This window comes from Scylla paramamosain, chromosome 42 (assembly GCF_035594125.1).
Source record: "Scylla paramamosain isolate STU-SP2022 chromosome 42, ASM3559412v1, whole genome shotgun sequence".
In the NCBI taxonomy this organism is placed as follows: domain Eukaryota; kingdom Metazoa; phylum Arthropoda; class Malacostraca; order Decapoda; family Portunidae; genus Scylla; species Scylla paramamosain.
The window spans coordinates 9,929,155-9,952,420 of record NC_087192.1 but is presented as its reverse complement, the minus strand read 5'-3'; the positions used below and the strand labels follow the sequence as shown (position 1 = coordinate 9,952,420).

Sequence of the window (23,266 nt, the reverse complement as noted above, 5' to 3'; positions counted from 1 at the left end):
TGGATATGATAAGCAATGGAAGAGAAATGTTTTATGCACTCACCTGCTGCTCCTATTGATTGGTCTTGATTTTCCTGCTGCACCTGACGTTCTTACTGCTCCTAATTTTCTTGCTGTATCCGCTGGTCCTGCTGTTCCTGGTGCTCCTGATGTTCCTGCTGTACCTGCTGTGGGTGAGACAAGGGATGGGAAGGGTAGGGAGGAGTTGTGCACTCACCTGCTGCTCCTGATGCTCCTTTTGTACCTGCTGCTCCTGCTGCTTCTGATGTTCTGGCTGTGGATGAAACAAGGGATGGGATAAGTCTGGGAAGGGTAGGGAGGTGTTGTGCACTCACCTGTGGATGTTCCTGTTTCTCCTGATGTTCCTGCTGCTCCTGGTTTTCCTGCTGCTCCTGATGTTCCTGCTGCTCCTGCTAGTCCTGATGTTCCTTTTGTTCCTGTTGTGGGTGAGACAAGGGGTGGGATCAGTATGGGGCGGGTAAGTAAATGCTGTTCACTACTCACTTGCTGCTCCTGCTGTATCTGCTGCTGCTGCTTTTCCTGACGTTCCTGCTGTGTTGGTGAGACAAAGGATGGGATAAGTATGGGAAGGGTAAGGAGGTGTTGTGTACTCACCTGCTGCTCCTGCTGTTCCTGCTGCTACTGATATTCCTGCTGCTCCTGATGTTCCTGCTGTAGGTGAGACAAGGTATGGGATAAGCATGATAAGTATGGTATGGGTAAATAATCAAGGTGTCTGGTGTATCCTCATGTTGCTGAAGGAATCAAATTGGTGGTCAGTGAATCTACTTTTTATGGTGGGACAAGGGGTGGGACAAAGGTGGGGAAGCTAGGGAGGTGCTGTGCACACACCTCCCCTGCTCTCCTGGGAAGGTTGGGGAGGTGCTGCGCACTCACCTCCCCTACTCCCCTGGGCAGCTCCATCACCGTGTTGTGTGTTTTTAAGCACACATGATGATGCAGTGGATGCTCTTTGAAGTTTTTTGTAAGTTCCGAGTGGGGTTCGAACCCATGCTTCCCTCACACCAATCTTAAAGTTCATCACTCTACCACTGAGCCACGAGGGCCCAACATAATTTTTGCAAAGTTAGCCTATTTCCCCATATTGTGTTCAAACCGCAATATGTGTTAAAGAAGAACTGCTGTGTATTATAATTCTTTTATTAATACATTATGTATTAATGTGTTTAGTCTCAGGTTTGAATCATGGCGTCCCACACTCAGAGTTGCCAAGACCGCCACTCTCTCCGCTGAGCCCTACATGGCTAGGAGTAAAGAAGAAATATTTGAATACAGCATTTCCCTGTCTGTGGATATGCCGCGCCGAAAGTTCAGTAAGAGTTACTGCTGTCCATTTTAATGTGAGTGTTCATTTTCACAAGGATAATTAGATCAGCTGTGGTACTGTGGAGTGCTGTGGGAGTAACAGTCATGGAGAACAAATAATAAATAGTAGATGAGATCAAGGAGCTCTAAAGCGGTCAGCGATCCTTGCGTCTGTGCTGTGGTATGGCTGACAGGTAAACAGTGGCAAGACGGAGCTCCATGGAAAACAGGATTTTTCCAGCTCCTACAGGCCTCATTCAGATACCAGGCTATGCACAACTGAAGCTAACAACAGTAAGAGCAGCTTGATTATACCATAGTTGGGTACAGTGCTGGGACTCTGACTATATTTCCTGGGAAAATATACCAAGCCCGGCCAAATACCCCTACGTCGCACCTACCCAAGTTCGCGCATGCGCAGTTGAGTCTTCCAGTATCCATGACAACGGGGACGCCGCAAAAGAGCGACCACACTAAACAAGTAGCTCCATTTGCGTATATGCTGAAGTGAGCCGCCTTGTTCCTCTATTATCCTGCACCATGTCAGGTAAAAGTCTCGCTGACCTCCGAAAAGTACAGAAACATCAGCTTAATAAAATAACAAAGGAAGAGCTAATTGAAGCAATATTAACAACAGAAGGAGAAGAGGCGAGACTGATAGCTAGACATGATGAGAAGCTAGACAAGATCATGGATGAGTTAGCTGATATGCGTCGTATGATAGCAGCAGACCAAGATGAAAACAAAGCAAAGATCAAGGACTTAACAGACACGATAAAAAAGCAATCTGAGGTTATTTTGCATCACATATTGTTTATGGAACAGCTCGATCGGCAAAAGAGAGAGACAAACATCGTACTCTTTGGAATACCTGACGAACGAGTTACACTTGAGGGAGCCACTACTGAAGAGGCTAAAATACAACAAGTATTGAATGCAACAGAAGCCACCCCCGACGTAGTGGTCCGTTCACATCAAAGGTTGGGTCAACTTACGCAGGGAAGCAACAGATCACGTCCACTACTCGTCAGAGTCGACTCTAACGCCATCCGAGATAAAGTGTTGGAGAGGGCGACAAGACTGAAGGATATGCAAGAACCATATAAGAAAATATATATCAAGAAGGACTCACACCCTGAAGTAAGGAAAGAATGGAGGCGCTTGAAGACAGCAGAAGAAGAAGAGAAAAATAAACCTTCGAACACTGGATGCAACATTCGCCTGGATTACAGGGAACGAGTGTTGTACAAAGACGGTGTGGTGATTGACAAATGGCAACCTCATCCTTTTTAAGAAGACCACAGGGAAGTATAAGTATTGTTTCTTGGAACATTAATGGTATAAAAACTAAAACAGAAAAGAAAAGTGATGAGACATTTCTCAGTAAATATGATATTATTTGTTTAAATGAAATAAGGACGTGCTTGCCGTTGTTCTTTCCAGGATATGCTTCTTATAAAAATTCTGACAAACAAAACAGTAATCGTGGTGGAACTTGTGTGTTTGTACGACTTTGTTTGAATAAGTATATATTTGATGTGGATTTTTCTTGTACGGATCAAATATGGTTTAAGTTTAAAATTGCACCAGGTGTACTTTTTGGTTCTTGTTATGTACCCTCCTCGGACTCTGAGTATTTTGATTATACACAAATATGTAATATACAAGAAAAGGTTAAGCACAATGATTGTAGTAACGGATGTGTGATAATTGGAGACGTGAACGCTCGCTTTGGTTGTTCGGTGAGAGAACTGCAGGGCATAGTGAATATGGCGGGAATTTCTTATCCTGTTATTCCTGACCCTGTGCCTACGCCCAACGACAATGCTAAAGCGTTACTTGGCATATGTGCTGAAGAAGAATTACCAGTTGTTAACAATTTACAAAATATGAATTCCCATTATTTGAGTAAGAAAACCTATTGTAAAGGAAGTGAATGGATATCTGAATTGGATATTTGTATCGTGTCTAAGGGTTTACTCAGCTTGATTGAATCTTTTGACGTTGTTAGAGACAACTCTTTACCTTCAGATCACGCACCAATTAGTGTTACGCTACAACCACCTTCACCTTGTCTCGAAACTCTTAAACTGAGATCATTTGAACTGGGTAAACATGGTGCAGAGATTAACGTTATTGATATGGTGAAAAATCGCCAGTCAATAACCAAAAGACCTATACGATATCAGAACATCAACTATGAATTATTTGTGTCCAAACTCAATGAGATAGATTTACATACACAATGTAGTGACGATATAGATGTAACAGCCTCTACTATAACTAAAACGTTATATGAATGTGGAAGTGCCAGTAAATACCCACGTTGTGCCCGTGTAGAGGAGGTGACTGATGGAAGAGGAAGGTGGGAAAGAATGTTGGATAATAATGATCAGGCAAAATTATGGCAAGCAATAAACTGGCGCGGTGAGATAACAGACGATAGTAACAACACAGAGTCCATGCAAGATGATGAAGTCTTTAAAGAGCACTTTGAAAAAATATTTAATCCACCGGATATAGTTTACCCGAATGCTAATGATCTACACTTTCATCTCAACATACCTATACTAGACGACATAATCAACGTAGAAGAGGTGCAGAGACAGATTAAGAGATTAAAACCAGGCAAGGCTTGTGGCCCTGATGGAGTACCACCTACACTTTTCAAAGTTTTACCTGTTCAATGGATAATGTTTATAACTACACTCTTTAATAACATATTTCTGACTGCCTCTTACCCTACTAGTTGGATAACGGCAAAACTGTTCACTATATATAAACGTGGGTCTGAAGCACTCCCAAGTAACTATAGAGCAATTAATGTTATTAATACAATAGCAAAATGATATGACATGGTCCTGTCAGCTCGCCTCCATCAGTGGTTTGTGCCTCACCGGGAACAGGCGGGGAGTCAGCCAGGAAGAGGATGTGTGGAACATCTGGTAACACTCAGTGTGTTGATGGATATTGCTCGAAGGAAAAAACTGAAGCTATTTATTACATTTGTGGATTTGAGTAGAGCTTATGATTGTGTACCAAGCTTATGTCGTTGAAGAGGATGGGATGTGGTGTTACTATGCTCTTAGCTTTGGCTGCAATGTATAGATGTACGAATAGTGTGGTTGGAACTGCTGTCATCGCAACCACCGTTGGTGTGCGTCAAGGCTTACCCACATCTTGTATACTGTTTATCCTTTATGTTAATGAAATGATACAAATGTTAAAACAACGATGTCCTGTGGATGGTTTCCTTGCATGGTTGCATGTTTTAGTCATGATGGATGACACTATACTGTTATCAACAACTCCAGATGGAATGAAAAGTAAGATAAAAATGTTACAAGAGTTTTGCAGCACTCGTGGTATGATCATTAATGATAACAAGACGAAATTTATGGTGTTGAATGGAGATAAGGAAGATAAGGAAAATATAACTAGTGAGAATAATGTTATTAGTTGTTGTGATCACTACATTTATCTAGGAAGTCCCTTTACTGATGATGGCTCTCCATCAACTGTAATTAAGTTACATGCTAATATGAAGATGTGCCATACTTTGAAATTTATATCTTTCATTAATAAGAATAATGATGTGCCATTTATAGTAAAAAAAAAAAAAAAAATTGATGCTGCACTTATGTCGTCGCTACTGTACGGTTGTGAATCCTGGCTCAATGGAGTCACGAAGCCTATAGAAAAACAGTATAAATGGTGTATAAAGCAACTTCTTGGCGTAAGAAAAACGACGAACAATGATGTTTGCATGGTAGAGTTGGGCATGCCTCCAGTCTGTGCACTGGTTAAGGCAAAACAAAGAAAATTCTTTAAAGAAATGTGGACAAAAAGAACCACAATGGATGACGACCCACTGATATATGCAATTAAGGCGGCACTAAGGTATAATGATGTTGTGTCCAGGTATATGACAGACTTGATCACTGTCGACAGTGACGATGTGCACAGTGCAATGGATGAGGTGATGACCCGTGTGAGAGTTTCAGTATCAAACAGGCTAAGTTTTTATATGTCTGTTAATAGTGAACTAATAGTGCATGATATTTACATAAAAAAACGTTAAAGTTAATGAATTGGAACGAGTGTCCTGGACAAGGTTACGTCTGTCTTCACACTCGTTGGCAGTTGAAAAGGGACGCTGGAATCGGCGAGGAAGGGGTCGTCTTCCCATGGAGGAAAGATTGTGTTCATGTGGTATGATTCAAACGGAGATATATGTTCTTGAAAATTGTCCTATTTCCAGTCACGTTAAAGAAAAAAATAATGTAACGACAGTTAGTAATTTATTTGTTGATAGATCTGATTATATAAATGTTTGTAGAATTGTACATGAAGTATTGTCTTTATATCAACGTTGGATGTGTGTTTGCATAAAAAAAAGGGGGTTTGTTTGGATAAATTCTTGTTTTTTATATAAACGTATAGGATTACAATTTAGTTTTTACGCATGTCTTTTATGGGTTTTAAATATTTTCAATGAATTTCTTGTCTAATTATTTACATTCCGCTGTTTTATTTTTATAATGTGTCTTGTTTTTATTTGGTTGCTATGTCAGGTTTTTATGAGTTGTGTTTTGTTTTTGTGCAACAGATTTTATTTTCGATGATATATTTTCAATATCGTAGTTGCAAAAATTTCTTCTGTATATTTGTAATTTGGACTATTTTTTAATGTGTTTATTGGTGTGTACTTCCCTGTGGTCAATAAATCAATCAATCAATCTTGAACAGCTTGTGGGAGCCCTCCCCCGTGTTGTGTTGTGACTGGCACACGTGCTGCCCCACCACCACCACAACACACCTCTACACCTGTCCATTCTGCAGCACGAGCGGGACCCAGCGCACCAACAATTAAGGTCTTGCAATGTAGGAATCAAATTTGGTACATAAAGATAAAAAAAATAAAAATAAATAAATAAATAAACAAAATTAATTACTTAAAACATGTTGTGTGTGTGTGTGTGTGTGTGTATATATATATATATATATATATATATATATATATATATATATATATATATATATATATATATATATATATATATATATATATATATATATATATATATATATATATATATATATATATATATATTGTATCATTATTGCGTAATGATTATTGCAATGACGTTACACAGTGTTGTGGGAACCAACTGATCTGTGTATAATTTGTTGTATAACTTTATCCATGTTAAACAAACATTGTACATGTAGTGTGATTTATAACTGGTGAAACACTGTAGTGATAATATTAAGCAAAGTCGTACTTACGCATGTCTGCTGTCACTAGGGATTTACATATGATTGAGTGTTGGGTTCTGTTATTATGTGTTATTGTATGTTATGTGTTATATGTTTATTGTATTGTTTCGGACTTGAGATATCTGTTGTAACATTGATGTAAGTTTCGTGGCGCTGTTGCGCATCTCAGACGTCTCTTGACTAGTGAGTTGTCTTGTGGGTAGGGGAGTGTGAGGATGGCACTGTCTGTCTGTCCGGTCACTGGCTCGCCAGCTCGTCCCTGATTCTATTTAGTGGTGTGACTGACCATGGATTGCTGGCTACATGAGTGCTGATACTACTGTGAATGCCTTATGGGTGTTGAGTGGCAAGGATGGTTTACGGATGCAGGGCCAGGGAGCTGTTGTGATGTCTGTTGCTGCTTGCCCGAGGGTGTTGGCCGACACTAAGTTATTTGTTATGTTGTGATAATACATTATTAGTCTGCCATATACAATTGACAATTCAGTTAATTGGAGCTCTAATCTATTCCAGAATCTGTGTACCATGAATTTTGAGTTTGCTGTTTGTGTTTATTGCAGATCATTGATCAGTTGAGGCTCATTAAAGGTAGTTCACCATATAGGGAACTCCTCACCGGAGGTACGATGATTGAGGCCACAATGTAGTAGCTTGATGTCTCTAGGTTGACACACTGCAGCGGCTGACTACAGCTGCTCTGAGAATCTTGGATTACATGAGTAGCAAGAAATTTACAAGAATATTTGTGTGTGTATACTTAAATAACAATTTGTTTCTCTTTCTTGGTTTGATGAAGTCGTTCAATACTGATAGACCTTACTTTAGAGTATTCTTTTCTTAATCTGAAATTTTCTCATTAGTAATTGTTGGGATAACCTGTGAATGATGTGTTATCATATATTTAGCATATGTTTGTGCAATGTGATGATACGCTTACCTCCCTACGTTGAATAGTACATCTACAATAAAGGATCCGGTATACGGCGGGCCTTTCCATCCCCTCGGACGAGACAATTCAACAGTGCAGTGCCATGGAGAAACTAGTCAAGGAACGTGCCGCCGCAAAGCGAACCTTCACGAGGAAGGCCAACGTCCTGAAGACCAGACTCAGCGCTGGAGACCCAGTCGACATACGACACCAGTGGGTTCACGAAGCTCAACAAATAAATGACCCGGACAACCTTTTACAAGTGTTCATTGACTTGCTTTTGAAGGAGAGGGATGTGTGCGTTTACTTGGAATCTGACATCCGTTCCAACCTTCAGAAGGCAACATTTAACGCAACTAATGTTGATTATGTAGGTGAGACAAAAGGTGAGCCTTGTGAATTGATAGAAACACTGAAGGAATTGAAGTCCTCTCAGTGCCTCGTTGTGGATTGTCTCAACAACATGACTCAATTAGTGTTAAACTCTCAGCCAGGAAATAATGGGAACTCTGTTCAGGTTAAACCTGTAGGAAAGAGATGCGTGTATCATGATACGGATTTGCCTCAGACAGTAGACTGTAATGGCTTCAGCAGAATGGACGCCTTAGATAAATTCAAGTTATTGAGGCAAAGGGAGTTTGTTTCAAGTGTCTTATCGTTCCACGTCACACCGCCAAAACCTGTAAAAGAAAAGTAAGGTGTGGGATTCTGATTAACGGTGATCAGTGTACTGCAGACCATCATAGTAGTTTACATGACATGTTTGGGAATCTTTGACAAACAGCTTCGCCTAGGGCGGTTAGTAATTACTGTTAGTAGTCATGTGAAGGTTTATTGTTGATGACTGGCAGTGTTTATTGCAAGGGAGAACACCTCACTACTCTTTATGATTCATAAGAGCATAAGAACATAAGAGATAAGGGAAGCTGCAAGAAGCGACCAGGCTTACACGTGGCAGTCCCTGTATGAAATATACCTACCTATTTCCATCCATTATCCCCATCCATAAACTTGTCTAATCATCTCTTAAAGCTCTCTAGTGTCCTAGCACTAACAACATGATTACTGAGTCCGTTCCACTCATCTACCACTCTATTTGAAAACCAATTTTTTTCCTATCTCCTTCCTAAACCTAAATTTTTCAAGCATGTATTCGTTATTTCTTGTTCTAGCTGGGTTGCTGATCCTAAGAATTTTGCCTACATCCCCCTTGTTATAACCCTTATACCACTTAAATACTTCTATCATGTCCCCCTCTTAACCTACGTCTCTCTAAAGAATGTAAATTTAACAGCTTCAACCTCGCCTCGTAAGGAATACTCCTCATCCCCTGTATCCTTTCAGTGATTCTCCTCTGTACTGATTCTAATAGACCTATATCTTTCCTATAATGTGGGGACCAGAACTGCACAGCGTAGTCTAGATGAGGTCTGACCAGCGCCTAGTATATCTTTAATACTACTTCCGGCCTTCTACTTTTAACACTCCTAAAAATTAATCCTAGTACCCTATTTGCCCTGTTTCTGGCTTCTATGCATTGCTTCCCTAGACGGAGTTCAGAGTTAACTATAACTCCTAAATCTTTCTCGTACCCTGTACCTACCAGAGTTTGGTTGTTTAATTGTGTACCTATTGTGTGGGTTTCCTCTACCTACGCTAAGCACTTTGCATTTATTAATATTAAATTGCATTTTCCATCTATCCGTCCATTCATTCTTTCTATCTAAATCTGCCTGCAAGGCGATGGCATCCGATTCTGACCTAATTAATCTACCTATCTTTGTGTCATCCGCAAATTTACTAACATCATTACTAATTCCACTATCCAAGTCATTGATATACATTAGAAATAACAATGGCCCTAATACTGATCCCTGTGGCACCCCACTAATTACATGACCCCACTCGGATTTCGAGCCGTTTATTACCACTCTGTGTCGCCTGTCACTAAGCCATGACCCTATCCAGCCTAACACCTTCCCATCCATCCCGTGTGCCCTAACCTTTCTCCGGAGCCTTTGATGGGGTACCTTGTCAAATGCTTTACTAAAGTCCAGATATAAGATATCATAACTATCACCATTATCTACTGCCGGGTACACCTTACTGTAAAAACTTAACAAATTTGTCAGGCAAGACTTCCCCTTCGTGGAGCCATGCTGTGACTGATTTATCAAGTTATGTTTGTCTAAATGTTCCCTAATGTTCCTCGCTATTATTGACTCTAACATTTTACCTACAACTGAAGTTAAGCTGACAGGTCTATAGGCAGACGCTAAAGTTTTATCTCCTTTCTTAAAGATGAGTACTACATTAGCATGCCTCCACATTACTGGTACCTCACCCGACTCCAGTGATTTCCGTAAGACAGAAACTAACGGCTCACTAATAATCTCTTTGCATTCCTTAAGTACTCTAGGATATATTTCATCTGGTCCTGGTGTCTTGAACTTTTTTAGCCTGTCTATCTCCTGTTCCACTATCTCCCTAGTTATGGAAATATCTGTCAGCTTCTCATTCTTCTCTGCTCTAAACACCTGTTCACTACCTGGCATATCCTGCATGTTTTCCTGGGTGAAGACAGTTAAAAAATACTCATTCAGAAGTTTACTAATCTCCTCCCCAGAACTAACCAGCTCCCCATCTGCTGCCTTTAATGGACCTATAGTATCCTTATTTTTCGTCCTGTATACCTGATAAAATCCCTTGTGGTCCGTCTTCGCCTGGCTGGCTACATTTAATTAATAATTGTTCTTAGCTTTCCTCGTTAACTTCCTGACTGTTCTAACTAATTCATTATATTGTGTCCTTATAACTTCTTCACCTGCCGTTAATCTCTTATATATACTTCTCTTACGCCCTATATAATGCTTTAACCTAGCAGTCATCCATTTAGGATCATTTTTTTGTGATCTTATTGTCCTATACGGGATGTTTGCTAACTGACCTCTATGAACTTTTATCTACGAAATATTTATACAATTCATCTACATTTACCTCACCTAATCCCCTCTTTGCGGCCCCTACCATCCTCTCCACTCCCTCAGCTATTCGCTTCGACCTCACGTCTCTCATTTCAGCATGACCTGACATTCCAACATACTCACACCTATCTCCCCCTTCCTCTTTCCTCCTCCCCTTCCGGACACATCTTCCCTCCTCTTGTCCTACACACTCACGCCTCACCTCACCTCTCTCATCCTGCCTTATCTCTCTGAACTCCGTCCCTGACCTGACCTCACCCTGCATCCTTTGCCAGTCCACTCCTTGGAGGTAGATTTTTAATTCTTCAAAATCTGCTCTCCTAAAGTCAGGTATTTTACTAGTGTTTTTGTTTCTAACAGTTTCTTCCCATTCTAAATTGTACCTAATTTCCCTATAGTCACTGTTACCTAGCTGTCCTCCAACCTCTACCTGCGTGACTGCTTCCTCCCTGTTAGTAAGAATTAAATCTAGAATATTATTCCCCCTTGTGGGTTCTACGACTACCTGTTTTAAAAGATTAAGGTTCCAACATCTCACTCATCCGCACTAATTGTGCACGGGAGAGAACTTGCACTTGACATAACAAAAGTTGGGAACCAAAGGGAGACTGTTAACTCTCATATGTATGATGTACCCCTTCTAGACTTGGCTGGAAATACTTGGTGTATATCAGCGTGTGGCACTGATGAGGTGACAGCCTCAGTAGTGAAGGTGAACCATCAGACGCTTGTTCAGCTTTTTCCCAGGCAAGTTCCCTCAAGTTGATGAGACTACCGGAAATCTCCAGTTAATGAAGAATTCCTTCTGGTATGTGCTGAGGGGATCTCACCCGTCCCTAGGAGTTGCGAACATGTCAACCCCCACACACGTGCGAGTCAACCATGTTAGCGTTGAAGACTATCAGTATACTGAACCGATGACTAAATCAAGGACCAAAGATGATCTGGAATACTTCTTTTCAGTGGAAAGTCTGGGAATATCCTGTAGTCCAAAATGTTCCTGATGTAAATGTGGCAACTGTGTGCACGGGAACAAGGTCTTTAGTTTGAAGGGGGACCGGGAGGTGGAACTAATAACGAAGGGTTTACAATATGCACAGTAATTCTACGTGGCAAAGGGGACCAGAGTTCCTCTCTCATCCAGTAGAAGAATGGCCTTTGCGAAAAGATCTGGTAGATGAGTTGCCAGACCGGATTGAGACATCGATCGCGCACACCCAGTCTGCTGTAGATGATATTGACATTATCGATGTGAACAGGTTTGGTAGTTCCGGAAAAATGATGAGGGTAACTAGTAGAATCCTAAATGCCTAAAAGAACAAGTCCCTTGGTGCAATTTCTGTTTCCCATCCGCTGATGACTTATTAACAGCTGAGAGTTGGTGGACAAAGCGGGTGCACACTGCTTTACATCCAGATTGGGAAAATCATTACCGTCGGTTGGGACCAGTCCTGAGAGAGGATGACATCATCACAGTAGGAGAGCGCATCCCTAAGTGGTTAAAAGACTATTACAATCAAAATGAGTATATTCTGCTGCCTCCCAACCATCCCTTTACAACGTTATATGTGAGATATGCGCATGAGGCTGACCATTCTGGCATTGAATCCACCCTTGCCAAAATACAAACTAAATTCTGGATTCCTACTGTTCACAAACTTATAAGGTTGGTTGAGGGGAAATGCACTTATTGTCGGAGGCTGAAGAAAATTGCTGAAGATCAAATAATGGGTCAACTTCCCCCCAGAGCGCTTGAAACCGTCACCGCCATTCATGAACACCGCTTCGGATCTCTTTGGACCCTTCATGGTTAAGGACACGGTCAAAAGACGTACTAAGCGCGATGCTTATAAGGAGTAATTTTTATTTACCTGTCAACAAGAGCTGTTTACATTGACCTGGTGGAAGGGTATGGGACTAATCTATATGGGACTATCGATATAAAGAAACAGCTTAAAGGTTGAAGGGGAGTTGCGTTGGGTACTCTCACTCTCTGAGAGTTAAGAACTCAGGCGAGCGGCGAGACGGAGAAGGAAGAGAAGAACCAGGAGGAGGAGGAGGAGAAAGAGGAGAAAAGCATCTGATGCTGCTGCTGCTGCTCTTGCGCCTGCTATTGCATCTGCTGCTGGTGCTGCTACATCTGCTTTATCTGCTGCTGCTGTTTGTGGGGGTGCTGCTGCTGCTGCTGTACCTCCTTTCGTACCTGCTGTTTCTGCTACTCCTGATGTGTGCTCCTGCAGTACCTGCTGCTCTTGATGATCCTACTGCTGCTGCTGTACCTGCTGCTCTTGGTTGTGATGCTCCTGCTGGGACAAGGGATGGAATAGTGGTGGGGAAGGCAGGGAGGTGTTTAGCTCTCACCTAGTGCTCTTGTTCTTCCTGCTGTTCCTACTGTTCCTATTTACGATGCTCTTGTTGCGACAAGAGATGGGATTGGAAGTAGGGAAGGCAGGGTTATGTGACGCCCTCAACTGCTGCTGTACGTTCAGTGGGTGAGACAAGGGATGGGATAAGTATGGAGAGGGTAGGGCACACTCACCTGATGCTCCTGAAACTGCTGCTCCTGCTGCTCCTCCTCCTGTTGTGGGTGAGACAAGGAATGGGATGATTATGGGAATGGTAGGGAAGTGTTGTGTGCTCACCTGCTTCTCCTGTGTTAACTGCTGAACCTGCTGTTCCTGCTGCTCGTGATGTTCCTGCTGCTCCTGATGTACCTGCTGTGACAGAGACAAGGGATGGGATAAGCATAGGAATGGTAGGGAGGTGCTGTGCACTCACCTGCTGCTCCTGCTGCTCCTGCTGCTGCTGATGTACCTGCTGTGGGAGAAACAAGGGATGGGATAAGCATGGGAATGGCAGGGAGGTGTTGTGCACTCACCTGCTGCTCCTGCTGTTTTTGTTGCTACTTATATTCCTGCTGCTCCTGCTGTTCCTGATGTTCGTGCTGCTCCTTATGTTGCTGCTGCTCCTACTGTATCTGCTGAGGGAGATAAGGGATTGGATAAGTATGGAAAGGTTAAGGAGTTGTTGTGCACTCACCTGCTGCTCCTACTGATCCTGATGTTCCTGTTTCTCCTGATGTTCCTGCTGCTCGTGATGTTCCTGCTTTTCCTATTGTGGGTAAGACAAGGGATGGGATAAGTATTGGAAGGTTAAGGTACTGTGTACTCACCTACTCCTGCTGCTCCTGATGTTCTTGATGTATCTGTTGCTTCTGCTGTTCCTGCTCCTCGTGATGTTCCTGCTGTATCTGCTGCTCCTGCTTTCACTGCTGCTCCTGATGCTCCCTCTGTATCTATTTCTCCTGCTTTCCCTGGTGCTCCTGATGTTCCTGTGTACCTGCTTTGTTGGTGAGACAAAGGATGGGATGAGTATGGTAAGGGTAAGGAGGTGTTGAGCACTCACCTGCTACTCCTGCAGTTCCTAATGTTCTTGTTTTATCTGCTGCTCCTGCTGTACCTGCTGTGGGTGAGACAAATGATGGGATAAGTATGGGAAAGGTAAGGAGGTGTTTTGCACTCACCTGCTGCTCATGTTGCTCCTGATGTTCCTGCTGCTCCTGATGTTCCTGCTGCTCCTGATGTTACTGCTGCTCCTGATGTTCCTGCTGCTCCTGATCTTCCTGCTGCTCCTGATGTTCCTGCTGCTCCTGATGTTACTGCTGCTCCTGATGTTCCTGCTGCTCCTGATGTTCCTGCTGCTCCTGATGTTCCTGCTGCTCCTGATGTTACTGCTGCTGCTGATCTTCCTGATGTTCCTGCTGTTCCTTACTTTCCTGCTGTATCTGCTGCCCTTCTGTTCTTGCTGTGGGTGAGAAAGGGGATGTGATAAGTATGGGAAGGGTAGGGAGGTGTTGTGCACTCACCTGCTGCTCCTAGTGGTCCTGATGTTCCTGCTGCACCTGATGTTCTTGCTGCTTCTGTTGTTGCTGTTGTATCTAATGCTCCTGCTGTTCCTGCTTCTCCTGATGTTCCTGCTGTACCTGCAGTGGATGAGACAAGGGATGGGATAAGTATGGGATGTGTGGGGGGGGTGTTGCGCACTCACCTGCTGCTCCTGATGTTCCTGCTGCTTCTGATGTTGTTGCTTTACCGTTCCCTGTGTTCCTGATGCCCCTGCTGTTCCTGTGAGTGAGAGAAGGGATGGGATAAGTATGGGGAGGGTATAGAGGTATTGTGCATTCACCTGCTGTTCCCGCTGCTGCTGAAATTCCCGTTTCTTCTGACGTTCCTGTTGTATCTGCTGCTCCTGATGTAGGTGAGACAAGGGATGGGATAAGTATGGGTAGGGAAAGGTGTTGTGCACTCACCTGCTGCTCCTGCTGCTTCTTATGTTCCTGTTACTCCTGATGTTCCTTTTACTCCTGATGTTCCTGCTGCTCCAGCTGCTCCTGATGTTTCTGCTTTTCCTGCTGTGGGTGAGACTAGGGATATGATAAGCAATGGAAGAGAAATGTTTTATGCACTCACCTGCTGCTCCTATTGATTGGTCTTGATTTTCCTGCTGCACCTGACGTTCTTACTGCTCCTAATTTTCTTGCTGTATCCGCTGGTCCTGCTGTTCCTGGTGCTCCTGATGTTCCTGCTGTACCTGCTGTGGGTGAGACAAGGGATGGGAGGCGTAGGGAGAAGTTGTGCACTCACCTGCTGCTCCTGATGCTCCTTTTGTATCTGCTGCTCCTGCTGCTTCTGATGTTCTGGCTGTGGATGAAACAAGGGATGGGATAAGTCTGGGAAGGGTAGGGAGGTTTTGTGCACTCACCTGTGGATGTTCCTGTTTCTCCTGATGTTCCTGCTGCTCCTGGTTTTCCTGCTGCTCCTGATGTTACTGCTGCTCCTGCTAGTCCTGATGTTCCTTTTGTTCCTGTTGTGGGTCAGACAAGGGGTGGGATCAGTATGGGGCGGGTAAGTAAATGCTGTTCACTACTCACTTGCTGCTCCTGATGTTTCTGCTATATCTGCTGCTGCTTTTCCTGACGTTCCTGCTGTGTTGGTGAGACAAAGGACGGGATAAGTATGGGAAGGGTAAGGAGGTGTTGTGCACTCACCTGCTGCTCCTGCTGTTCCTGCTGCTACTGATATTCCTGCTGCTCCTGATGTTCCTGCTGTAGGTGAGACAAGGTATGGGATAAGCATGATAAGTATGGTATGGGTAAATAATCAAGGAAGTCTGGTGTATCCTCATGTTGCTGAAGGAATCAAATTGGTGGTCAGTGAATCTACTTTTTATGGTGGGACAAGGGGTGGGACAAAGGTGGGGAAGCTAGGGAGGTGCTGTGCACACACCTCCCCTGCTCTCCTGGGAAGGTTGGGGAGGTGCTGCGCACTCACCTCCCCTACTCCCCTGGGCAGCTCCATCACCGTGTTGTGTGTTTTTAAGCACACATGATGATGCAGTGGATGCTCTTTGAAGTTTTTTGTAAGTTCCGAGTGGGGTTCGAACCCATGCTTCCCTCACACCAATCTTAAAGTTCATCACTCTACCACTGAGCCACGAGGGCCCAACATAATTTTTGCAAAGTTAGCCTATTTGCCCATATTGTGTTCACACCGCAATATGTGTTAAAGAAGAACTGCTGTGTATTATAATTATTTTATTAATACATTATGTATCAATGTGTTTAGTCTCAGGTTTGAATCATGGCGTCCCACACTCAGAGTTGCCAAGACCGCCACTCTCTCCGCTGAGCCCTACATGGCTAGGAGTCAAGAAGATATATTCGAATACAGCATTTCCCTGTCTGTGGATATGCCGCGCCGAAAGTTCAGTAAGAGTTACTGCTGTCCATTTTAATGTGAGTGTTCATTCTCACAAGGATAATTAGATCAGCTGTGGTACTGTGGAGTGCTGTGGGAGTAACAGTCATGGAGAACAAATAATAAATAGTAGATAAGGTCAAGGAGCTCTAAAGCGGTCAGCGATCCTTGGGTCTTGAGCAGCTTGTGGGAACCCTCCCCTGTGTTGTGTTGTGACTGGCATACTGTATTTCCTTGCAAATATTTGGCCACTCAGCAATAACATGAATGAAGATGAAAATATTTCCATGCAGTAAGTATAATGACAGCCTGGCAATAAATACAACACTTCATGAGTCACAGTATTACATTGTGAAGAGATGAAAAACCACAATAACAGTACAAGTAGTTACCACAGTACTCACTATCTGCCAGGCTGTCTGTTACATTAACACAACAAAACAGCTTATTATTCACTGTAGCAGGAGCGTTGCATGCCGCAGTGTGCAGATAAAGAGCGCCACAGTGCTAAACTATCACATTTTTTAATGGTGGCCCACCACCACCACAACACACCTCTACACCTGTCCATTCTCCAGCACGAGCGGGACTCAGCGCACCAGCAATTCAGGTCCTGCAATGTAGGAATCAAAGTTGGTACTTGAAGATAAAAAATAACTAAATAAAATTAATTCCTTAAAAGATGTGTGTGTGTGTGTGTGTGTGTGTGTGTGTGTGTGTGTGTGTGTGTGTGTGTGTGTGTGTGTGTGATCCGGTCGTCTGCTGGTCACCCAACCAGCTATTCCCCTACGGAAAGAGCTCAAACTAATAGTGACCGATCTTTGGGAAGGACTGAGACCACTTACACACCACACACCGGGACAGTGAGGTCACAGACCTCGGGTTACATCCCGTACCTACTTGCTGCTAGGTGAACAGGGACTACACATTAAGAGGCTCATCCATTTGCCTCGCCGCTCCCAGGATTCGAACCCGGACCTTCTTGGTGTGTGTGTGTGTGTGTGTCTATATATATATATATATATATATATATATATATATATATATATATATATATATATATATATATATATATATATATATATATATATATATATATATATATATATATATATATTCATTCAATATCTTGAGCAGTAAGAGGAGAGATTAACTATCCATTATGTTTTCCATAACATTAATATCGTAAGCCAGGAAAATCAGTTTTAACCTTAGGTATTTTCAATACTACTAGAAATTTGATGCAGTCAGAAAACAGGTATATTGATAAAGAGAAGTAAAAGGTTATCTTGCGAACATGAGAAAGCGTCCACGGGAATTCCTCTAAAGTTGTAAGTAGCAGCTCAAGTTTATAATGCAATCACTCCTATCCTCATATTAGATGTGAGGATAACGAAGGATTTACAAGTGATGGGAAATATTCCTTACAAGGGGAGTTTGATGTAACAGTCCTTATAGAGGCGAAGGCTGGAGGGATTCCGACAAAGATCTTCAGAAGGCAACTGGGATATAATTATCAAGGGTGACACAAACGAAATCCTTCAGACTGATAGTCAGGATAGGACAAGAGGAAACGGGTTTAAGCTTGATAACGTTTGATTTTAGAAAAGCGACGGAAAGAAACTTGCTCTAAAGTAAAATGGTAGATAAATAGAATGCACTCACTAATCAGATTGTTTGTGGAGAGAAGAATATTAGATAAACTTTTAAGATAGATATGTTGTATACAGGGGCTGCCTCGCGTAGGCCTGATGGCTTCTTGCAGCTTCCCTTATTTTCTTATGTTCTTATATTTTTAAACGAACAGAGAAAATTAATCAAATAAACAATCATAAATGAACAAATAGAAATTAACTGTAGAAACCAAGATTGTAGTAGTTACAGAATAAGGAAGAAAAGATTGGGTGAAAATGATAGGTGTAGATAGTTATGTTTAATACACGGACTGCCACGTGTAGGCCTCATGACTTTTCCAGCCTCCTTTGTGCTTTAATGAACAAAAGGTCAAAGTATAGCGGTACAAGTATAGATAATTTGTGGGGAAAAGACGAAAGTAGGTAAGACCACAAAAGAGCAAAAGCAAAATATATTACTGAAATGGTTTGTGAGAGAGAGAGATAGAGAGAAGGGTAGGATGTGTGTGGCTGGAAAAAAAAAAAAAACAGATAATAAATGAGAGAGAGAGAGAGAGAGAGAGAGAGAGAGAGAGAGAGAGAGAGAGAGAGAGAGAGAGAGAGAGACTTATGACCTCAAGAGAAGACGATCTTGGATAAAATAATAAACCAAATTTAGTATATACATACGGTTCTGAATCCATTCATCTATGCATTTTTATACCTTACCATTCATCTGTCTATCCATTTATTTCTCTATCTATCTATCTATCTATCTATCTATCTATCTTTCTGTCTGTCTATCTATCTATCTATCTGTACATCTACTTATCTATCTAACATGTAGTAGGTTTTTGTACTGGAAAGTAAAAGATTGTTCACTGTCAGGTAAGAAAATAAGATAATTTAAGAAATTAAGAAGGGCATTCAAGCAAGCTTTGAAGCATGTAAAAAAAAAAAAAAATAAATAAATAAATAAAAATAGGCTTAAATTAGAGCTGATAAGTTGTCAGATTCTCTATATTACAAGAATCCTAAGTTATTTTGGAAAGAGGTAAGAAAAGTAAAAATTAATAAAATGTTTCATGGTATGAAAATATATGGCGAATGTCATCTGAATTGTATTATCGAAAAGTTTTCAAATAAGTTTAGAAAAAAATATATGATGACTATAAATTTCAAGATGTATAATTTGCTGAAAAATGATGTTCGTAAGGGTGACATAGTGGGGATTATGAGTAGTCAGGATGTGTGTGTAGCGATATCTAAACTTAATTGTGGTATTGGTCCTGATAATGTACATTTAAATAACTTAAAATACTGTACATATGATTTGTTAAAGCTACTTGCTGGCTTATTCTCCGCTTGTATCGTACATGGTAGGTTACCAAAGAAAATGCATTTTGGAATTATGATACCATTGTTAAAAGATTAATATAAAGACTGTTCTTGTATTAATAATTGTAGATCCATCAATTTGTCCCCGGTGTTATTAAAGGTATTTGAATATTGTTTGCAAAACAAAATTACAAAGGTTGAGTTGACCGATAGGCAGCATGGTTTTAGAGTAAACTATTCTATTGCTCCTGCTTGCCTAGTACTTAAACTGTGTTAAGATATATAAATGAAGGATCAAATGTGTATGGATGCTTTCTAGATTTTTTGGATAAAAGCGTTCGATAAAATGAATAATTTTAAACTAGTTAATGAGCTCTTGAAGAAAGATGTGCCTCATTATACTGAAAATATTCTATTTATTTTTTCAGGAATCAGAACATTATCATCAAGTTTAAAAACTGTCAAGTGAATGGACAATGAAGAATGGAGTTAGACAAAGAGGATTGTTGTCACCATTGTTATTCTCAGTATATATGGATGATGTGTTAAATAAGGTATCTTTTCAGAAGGTTGTATTTAGGCTGAGCATACATATGATCACTTGTGTGGATAACGTGGTGGTGGTGTCGCCCTCTGATAGTGGACTCCATAGGTTGGTAAATACTGTGGTCACTGAAGTTAAGGCGCTGGATTTGTCTATTAACAGTGAAAAATCTGCATGCATGATATCTAAATTCAAGTCATTATGAAGGAAATGCAAATATATATTTGGGAAATGAAACACTGAATGTTGTTAGTGAGCAGACATGTCTGGGTTATATAGTAATTTAAATATTATAAGACGTAGACATAACTTTTATAGTGAGCTTAAATGTATTTTGAAGAAATTTAGTAATACCAGTTAAATTGTGTTTTCAGAGTTGTTTACTTGTTATTGCTTGAATTTTTATGGTGCTGAATCATGGTTTCGTAAGAGGAAGTCATTTGTACCACTGAAACAGTTCGCCGTTGGTTATCATAAGACCATTAAAAAGAAAAAAAAGATATTATGAAAGTGACCACAGTGCGTGCAGAGATGATATTTGGATATTTAATTAACTGGTTAAGAATAAAGTCTTTATACAGCACACTTACAAAACCATGCATGTTTATCAATAAGGTTTGTTATGACATGTTACACAGTATTTTCAATTCTTATGATTTTAAGAATCTTTTAGCTAATGATATTAGTGCCATAAAATAAAGAAATTTATTTGTATAAAACCATGAGCCAACATTGCGCTAAAGATATGTTACATATTTTAATTATTTCATAATTCTAATTATGTAGAAAGCAATAACATTTTTTTTATGAAATAGATATATGGACTGGACTGGAATATCGACCTATCTATCCATCTAACCATCTATCTTTCTATCTATCTATCCATCTGTCTATCTATTTATCTATCTGTCTAGCATATATATCTTTTTCCATCCATCCATCTCTCCATTTCTTTACCAGTCAGTCAATAACTCAGCCTATTAATCATTCCATCTACCTACCTATTTTTTTCCCTGTCTGTACGTATATCTATCTGTGGGTCTCTCTACCTGTCCATCAGTCTGTCTGTCATATATCTATATACCTCTCTTTGAGAAAAGTTTGCACCACAGTTACAGGTCTTCACAATAGAAATAAAAAAAGAGGAAGAGGAGGAAAAGGAGAAGGAGGAAGAGGAGGAGGAGGACGAGGACGAGGACGAGGAGGAAGAGGACGAGGACGAGGACGAGGACGAGGAGGAAGAGGAAAAGAAGAAGAAGAAGAAGAGGAGAAGAAGAAGAAGAAGAAGGAGAAGAAGAAGAAGAAGACGAAGACGAAGACGAAGAAGAAGTAATAGTAGAAAAAGTAATAGTAGAAGGAGTAATAGTAGTAGTAGAAGAAGAAGAAGAAGAAGAAGAAGAAGAAGAAGAAGAAGAAGAAGAAGAAGAAGAAGAGGAGGAGGAAGAGAAGGAGGAGGAGGAGGAGGTGGAGGAAAAGGAGGAGGAAAAGGAAAAGAGGAAAAGGAGGAGGAGGAGGAGGAGGAGGAGGAAAAGGAGGAGGAAAATGAAAAGAGGAAAAGGAGGAGGAGGAGGAGGAGGGGGAGGAGGAGGAGCAGGAGAAGGAGGAAGATGAGGTGGAGGAGGAGGAGGAGGAGGAGGAGGAGGAGCAGGAGGAGGAGGAGGAGGAAGACGAGGAGGAGGAAGAGGAGGAGGAGAAGGAGGACCAGTAGGAGTAATGCAAAGGAATACAAAGGAGGAGCAAATAGCAACAGACCCAGAGATTCTTACTTGGCTATCTGGGTAAGTATTCTATTCTAACTGTTAGTGAGAGAGACAGGATAGCGCATGAGAAGGCTACTCCCCACCCCCACCATCCCTCAAGCCGAGGCTGGCCGGAAAAAGGAAATGATACTAAGTTGTATAGAAAAAAAGCAACATGGAATTTGAGAGGAAAGTAAGAAAGAGGTGATGTTTACTTGTATCATATCTAATCTACATACGGTCCTATTTTTATTAGTGTCATCTGATGAGGCATTTCCTCTTCCTTAAATCTGATTGAGGGGGTAAGGCAGGTAAGGCAGTGGTGGGGAAGGCAGGGAGGTGTTTAGCTCTCACCTAGTGCTCTTGTTCTTCCTGCTGTTCCTGCTGTTCCTATTTACGATGCTCTTGTTGCGACAAGAGATGGGATATGGAGTAGGGAAGGCAGGGTTATGTGACGCCCTCACCTGCTGCTGTACGTTCAGTGGGTGAGACAAGGGATGGGATAAGTATGGAGAGGGTAGGGCACACTCACCTGATGCTCCTGAAACTGCTGCTCCTGCTGATCCTCCTCCTGTTGTGGGTGAGACAAGGAATGGGATAATTATGGGAATTGTAGGGAAGTGTTGTGTGCTCACCTGCTTCTCCTGTTTTACTTGCTGCAGCTGCTGTTCCTGCTGCTCGTGATGTTCCTGCTGCTCCTGATGTACCTGCTGTGGGAGAGACAAGGGATGGGATAAGCATGGGAATGGAAGGGAGGTGTTGTGCACTCACCTGCTGCTCCTGCTGTTTTTGTTGCTACTTATATTCCTGCTGCTCCTGCTGTTCCTGATGTTCGTGCTGCTCCTTATGTTGCTGCTGCTCCTACTGTATCTGCTGAGGGAGATAAGGGATTGGATAAGTATGGAAAGGTTAGGGAGTTGTTGTGCACTCACCTGCTGCTCCTACTGATCCTGATGTTCCTGTTGCTCCTGATGTTCATGCTGCTCCTGCTGTTCCTGCTGCTCCTAATGTTCCTACATTTCCTACTGTGAGTAAGACAAGGGATGGGATAAGTATGGGAAGGTTAAGGTATTGTGTACTCACCTGCTGCTCCTGCTGCTGCTGATGTTCTTGATGTATCTATTGCTTCTGCTGTTCCTGCTCCTCCTGATGCTCATGCTGTACCTTGTTTTGGTGAGACAAAGAATGGGATAAGTATGGAAAGTGTAGGGAGGTGATGTGCACTCACCTGTTGCTTCTGCTGCTCCTGAAGTTCCTGTTGCTCCTGATGTTCCTGCTGCACGTGCTGCCCCTGCTGTTCGCTCCTGCTGCTCCTGATTTTCCTGTTGTGGGATGGGATCAGTATGGGGAAGGTAAGTAGGTGGTGTGCACTCACTTGCTGCTCCTGATGTTCCTGCTGTATCTGCTGCTCCTGCTTTTCCTGCTGCTCCTGATGTTCCCGCTGTATCTATTTCTCCTGCTTTCCCTGGTGCTTCTGATGTTCCTGTGTACCTGCTTTGTTGGTGAGACAAAGGATGGGATGAGTATGGTAAGGGTAAAGAGGTGTTGAGCACTCACCTGCTACTCTTCTTGTTCCTGATGTTCCTGCTGTATCTGCTGCTCCTGCTGTACCTGCGCTGGGTGAGACAAATGATGGGATAAGTATGGGAAAGGTAAGAAGGTGTTTTGCACTCACCTGCTGCTCATGTTGCTCCTGATGTTCCTGCTGCTCCTGATGCTACTGTTGCTCATACTGCTCCTTACTTTCCTGCTGTATCT

The 23,266-nt window shown here is 41.9% G+C and overlaps 1 protein-coding gene across 1 annotated transcript; it reads right to left on the bottom strand.

The window, feature by feature from the left end:
• Window positions 1–14,245: 14,245 nt before the first annotated feature.
• LOC135093207 (uncharacterized protein DDB_G0283357-like) lies at window positions 14,246–23,239 on the bottom strand. Its single transcript, XM_063992181.1, has 10 exons — window positions 23,184–23,239; window positions 22,737–22,830; window positions 22,144–22,218; window positions 17,703–17,776; window positions 15,566–15,622; window positions 15,280–15,381; window positions 15,028–15,111; window positions 14,828–14,929; window positions 14,566–14,642; window positions 14,246–14,322 (listed from the first exon to the last, which is right to left on the bottom strand). Exons 1-10 carry the CDS (start codon window positions 23,237–23,239, stop codon window positions 14,246–14,248), a joined length of 798 nt encoding a protein of 265 aa, XP_063848251.1.
• Window positions 23,240–23,266: the final 27 nt, after the last annotated feature.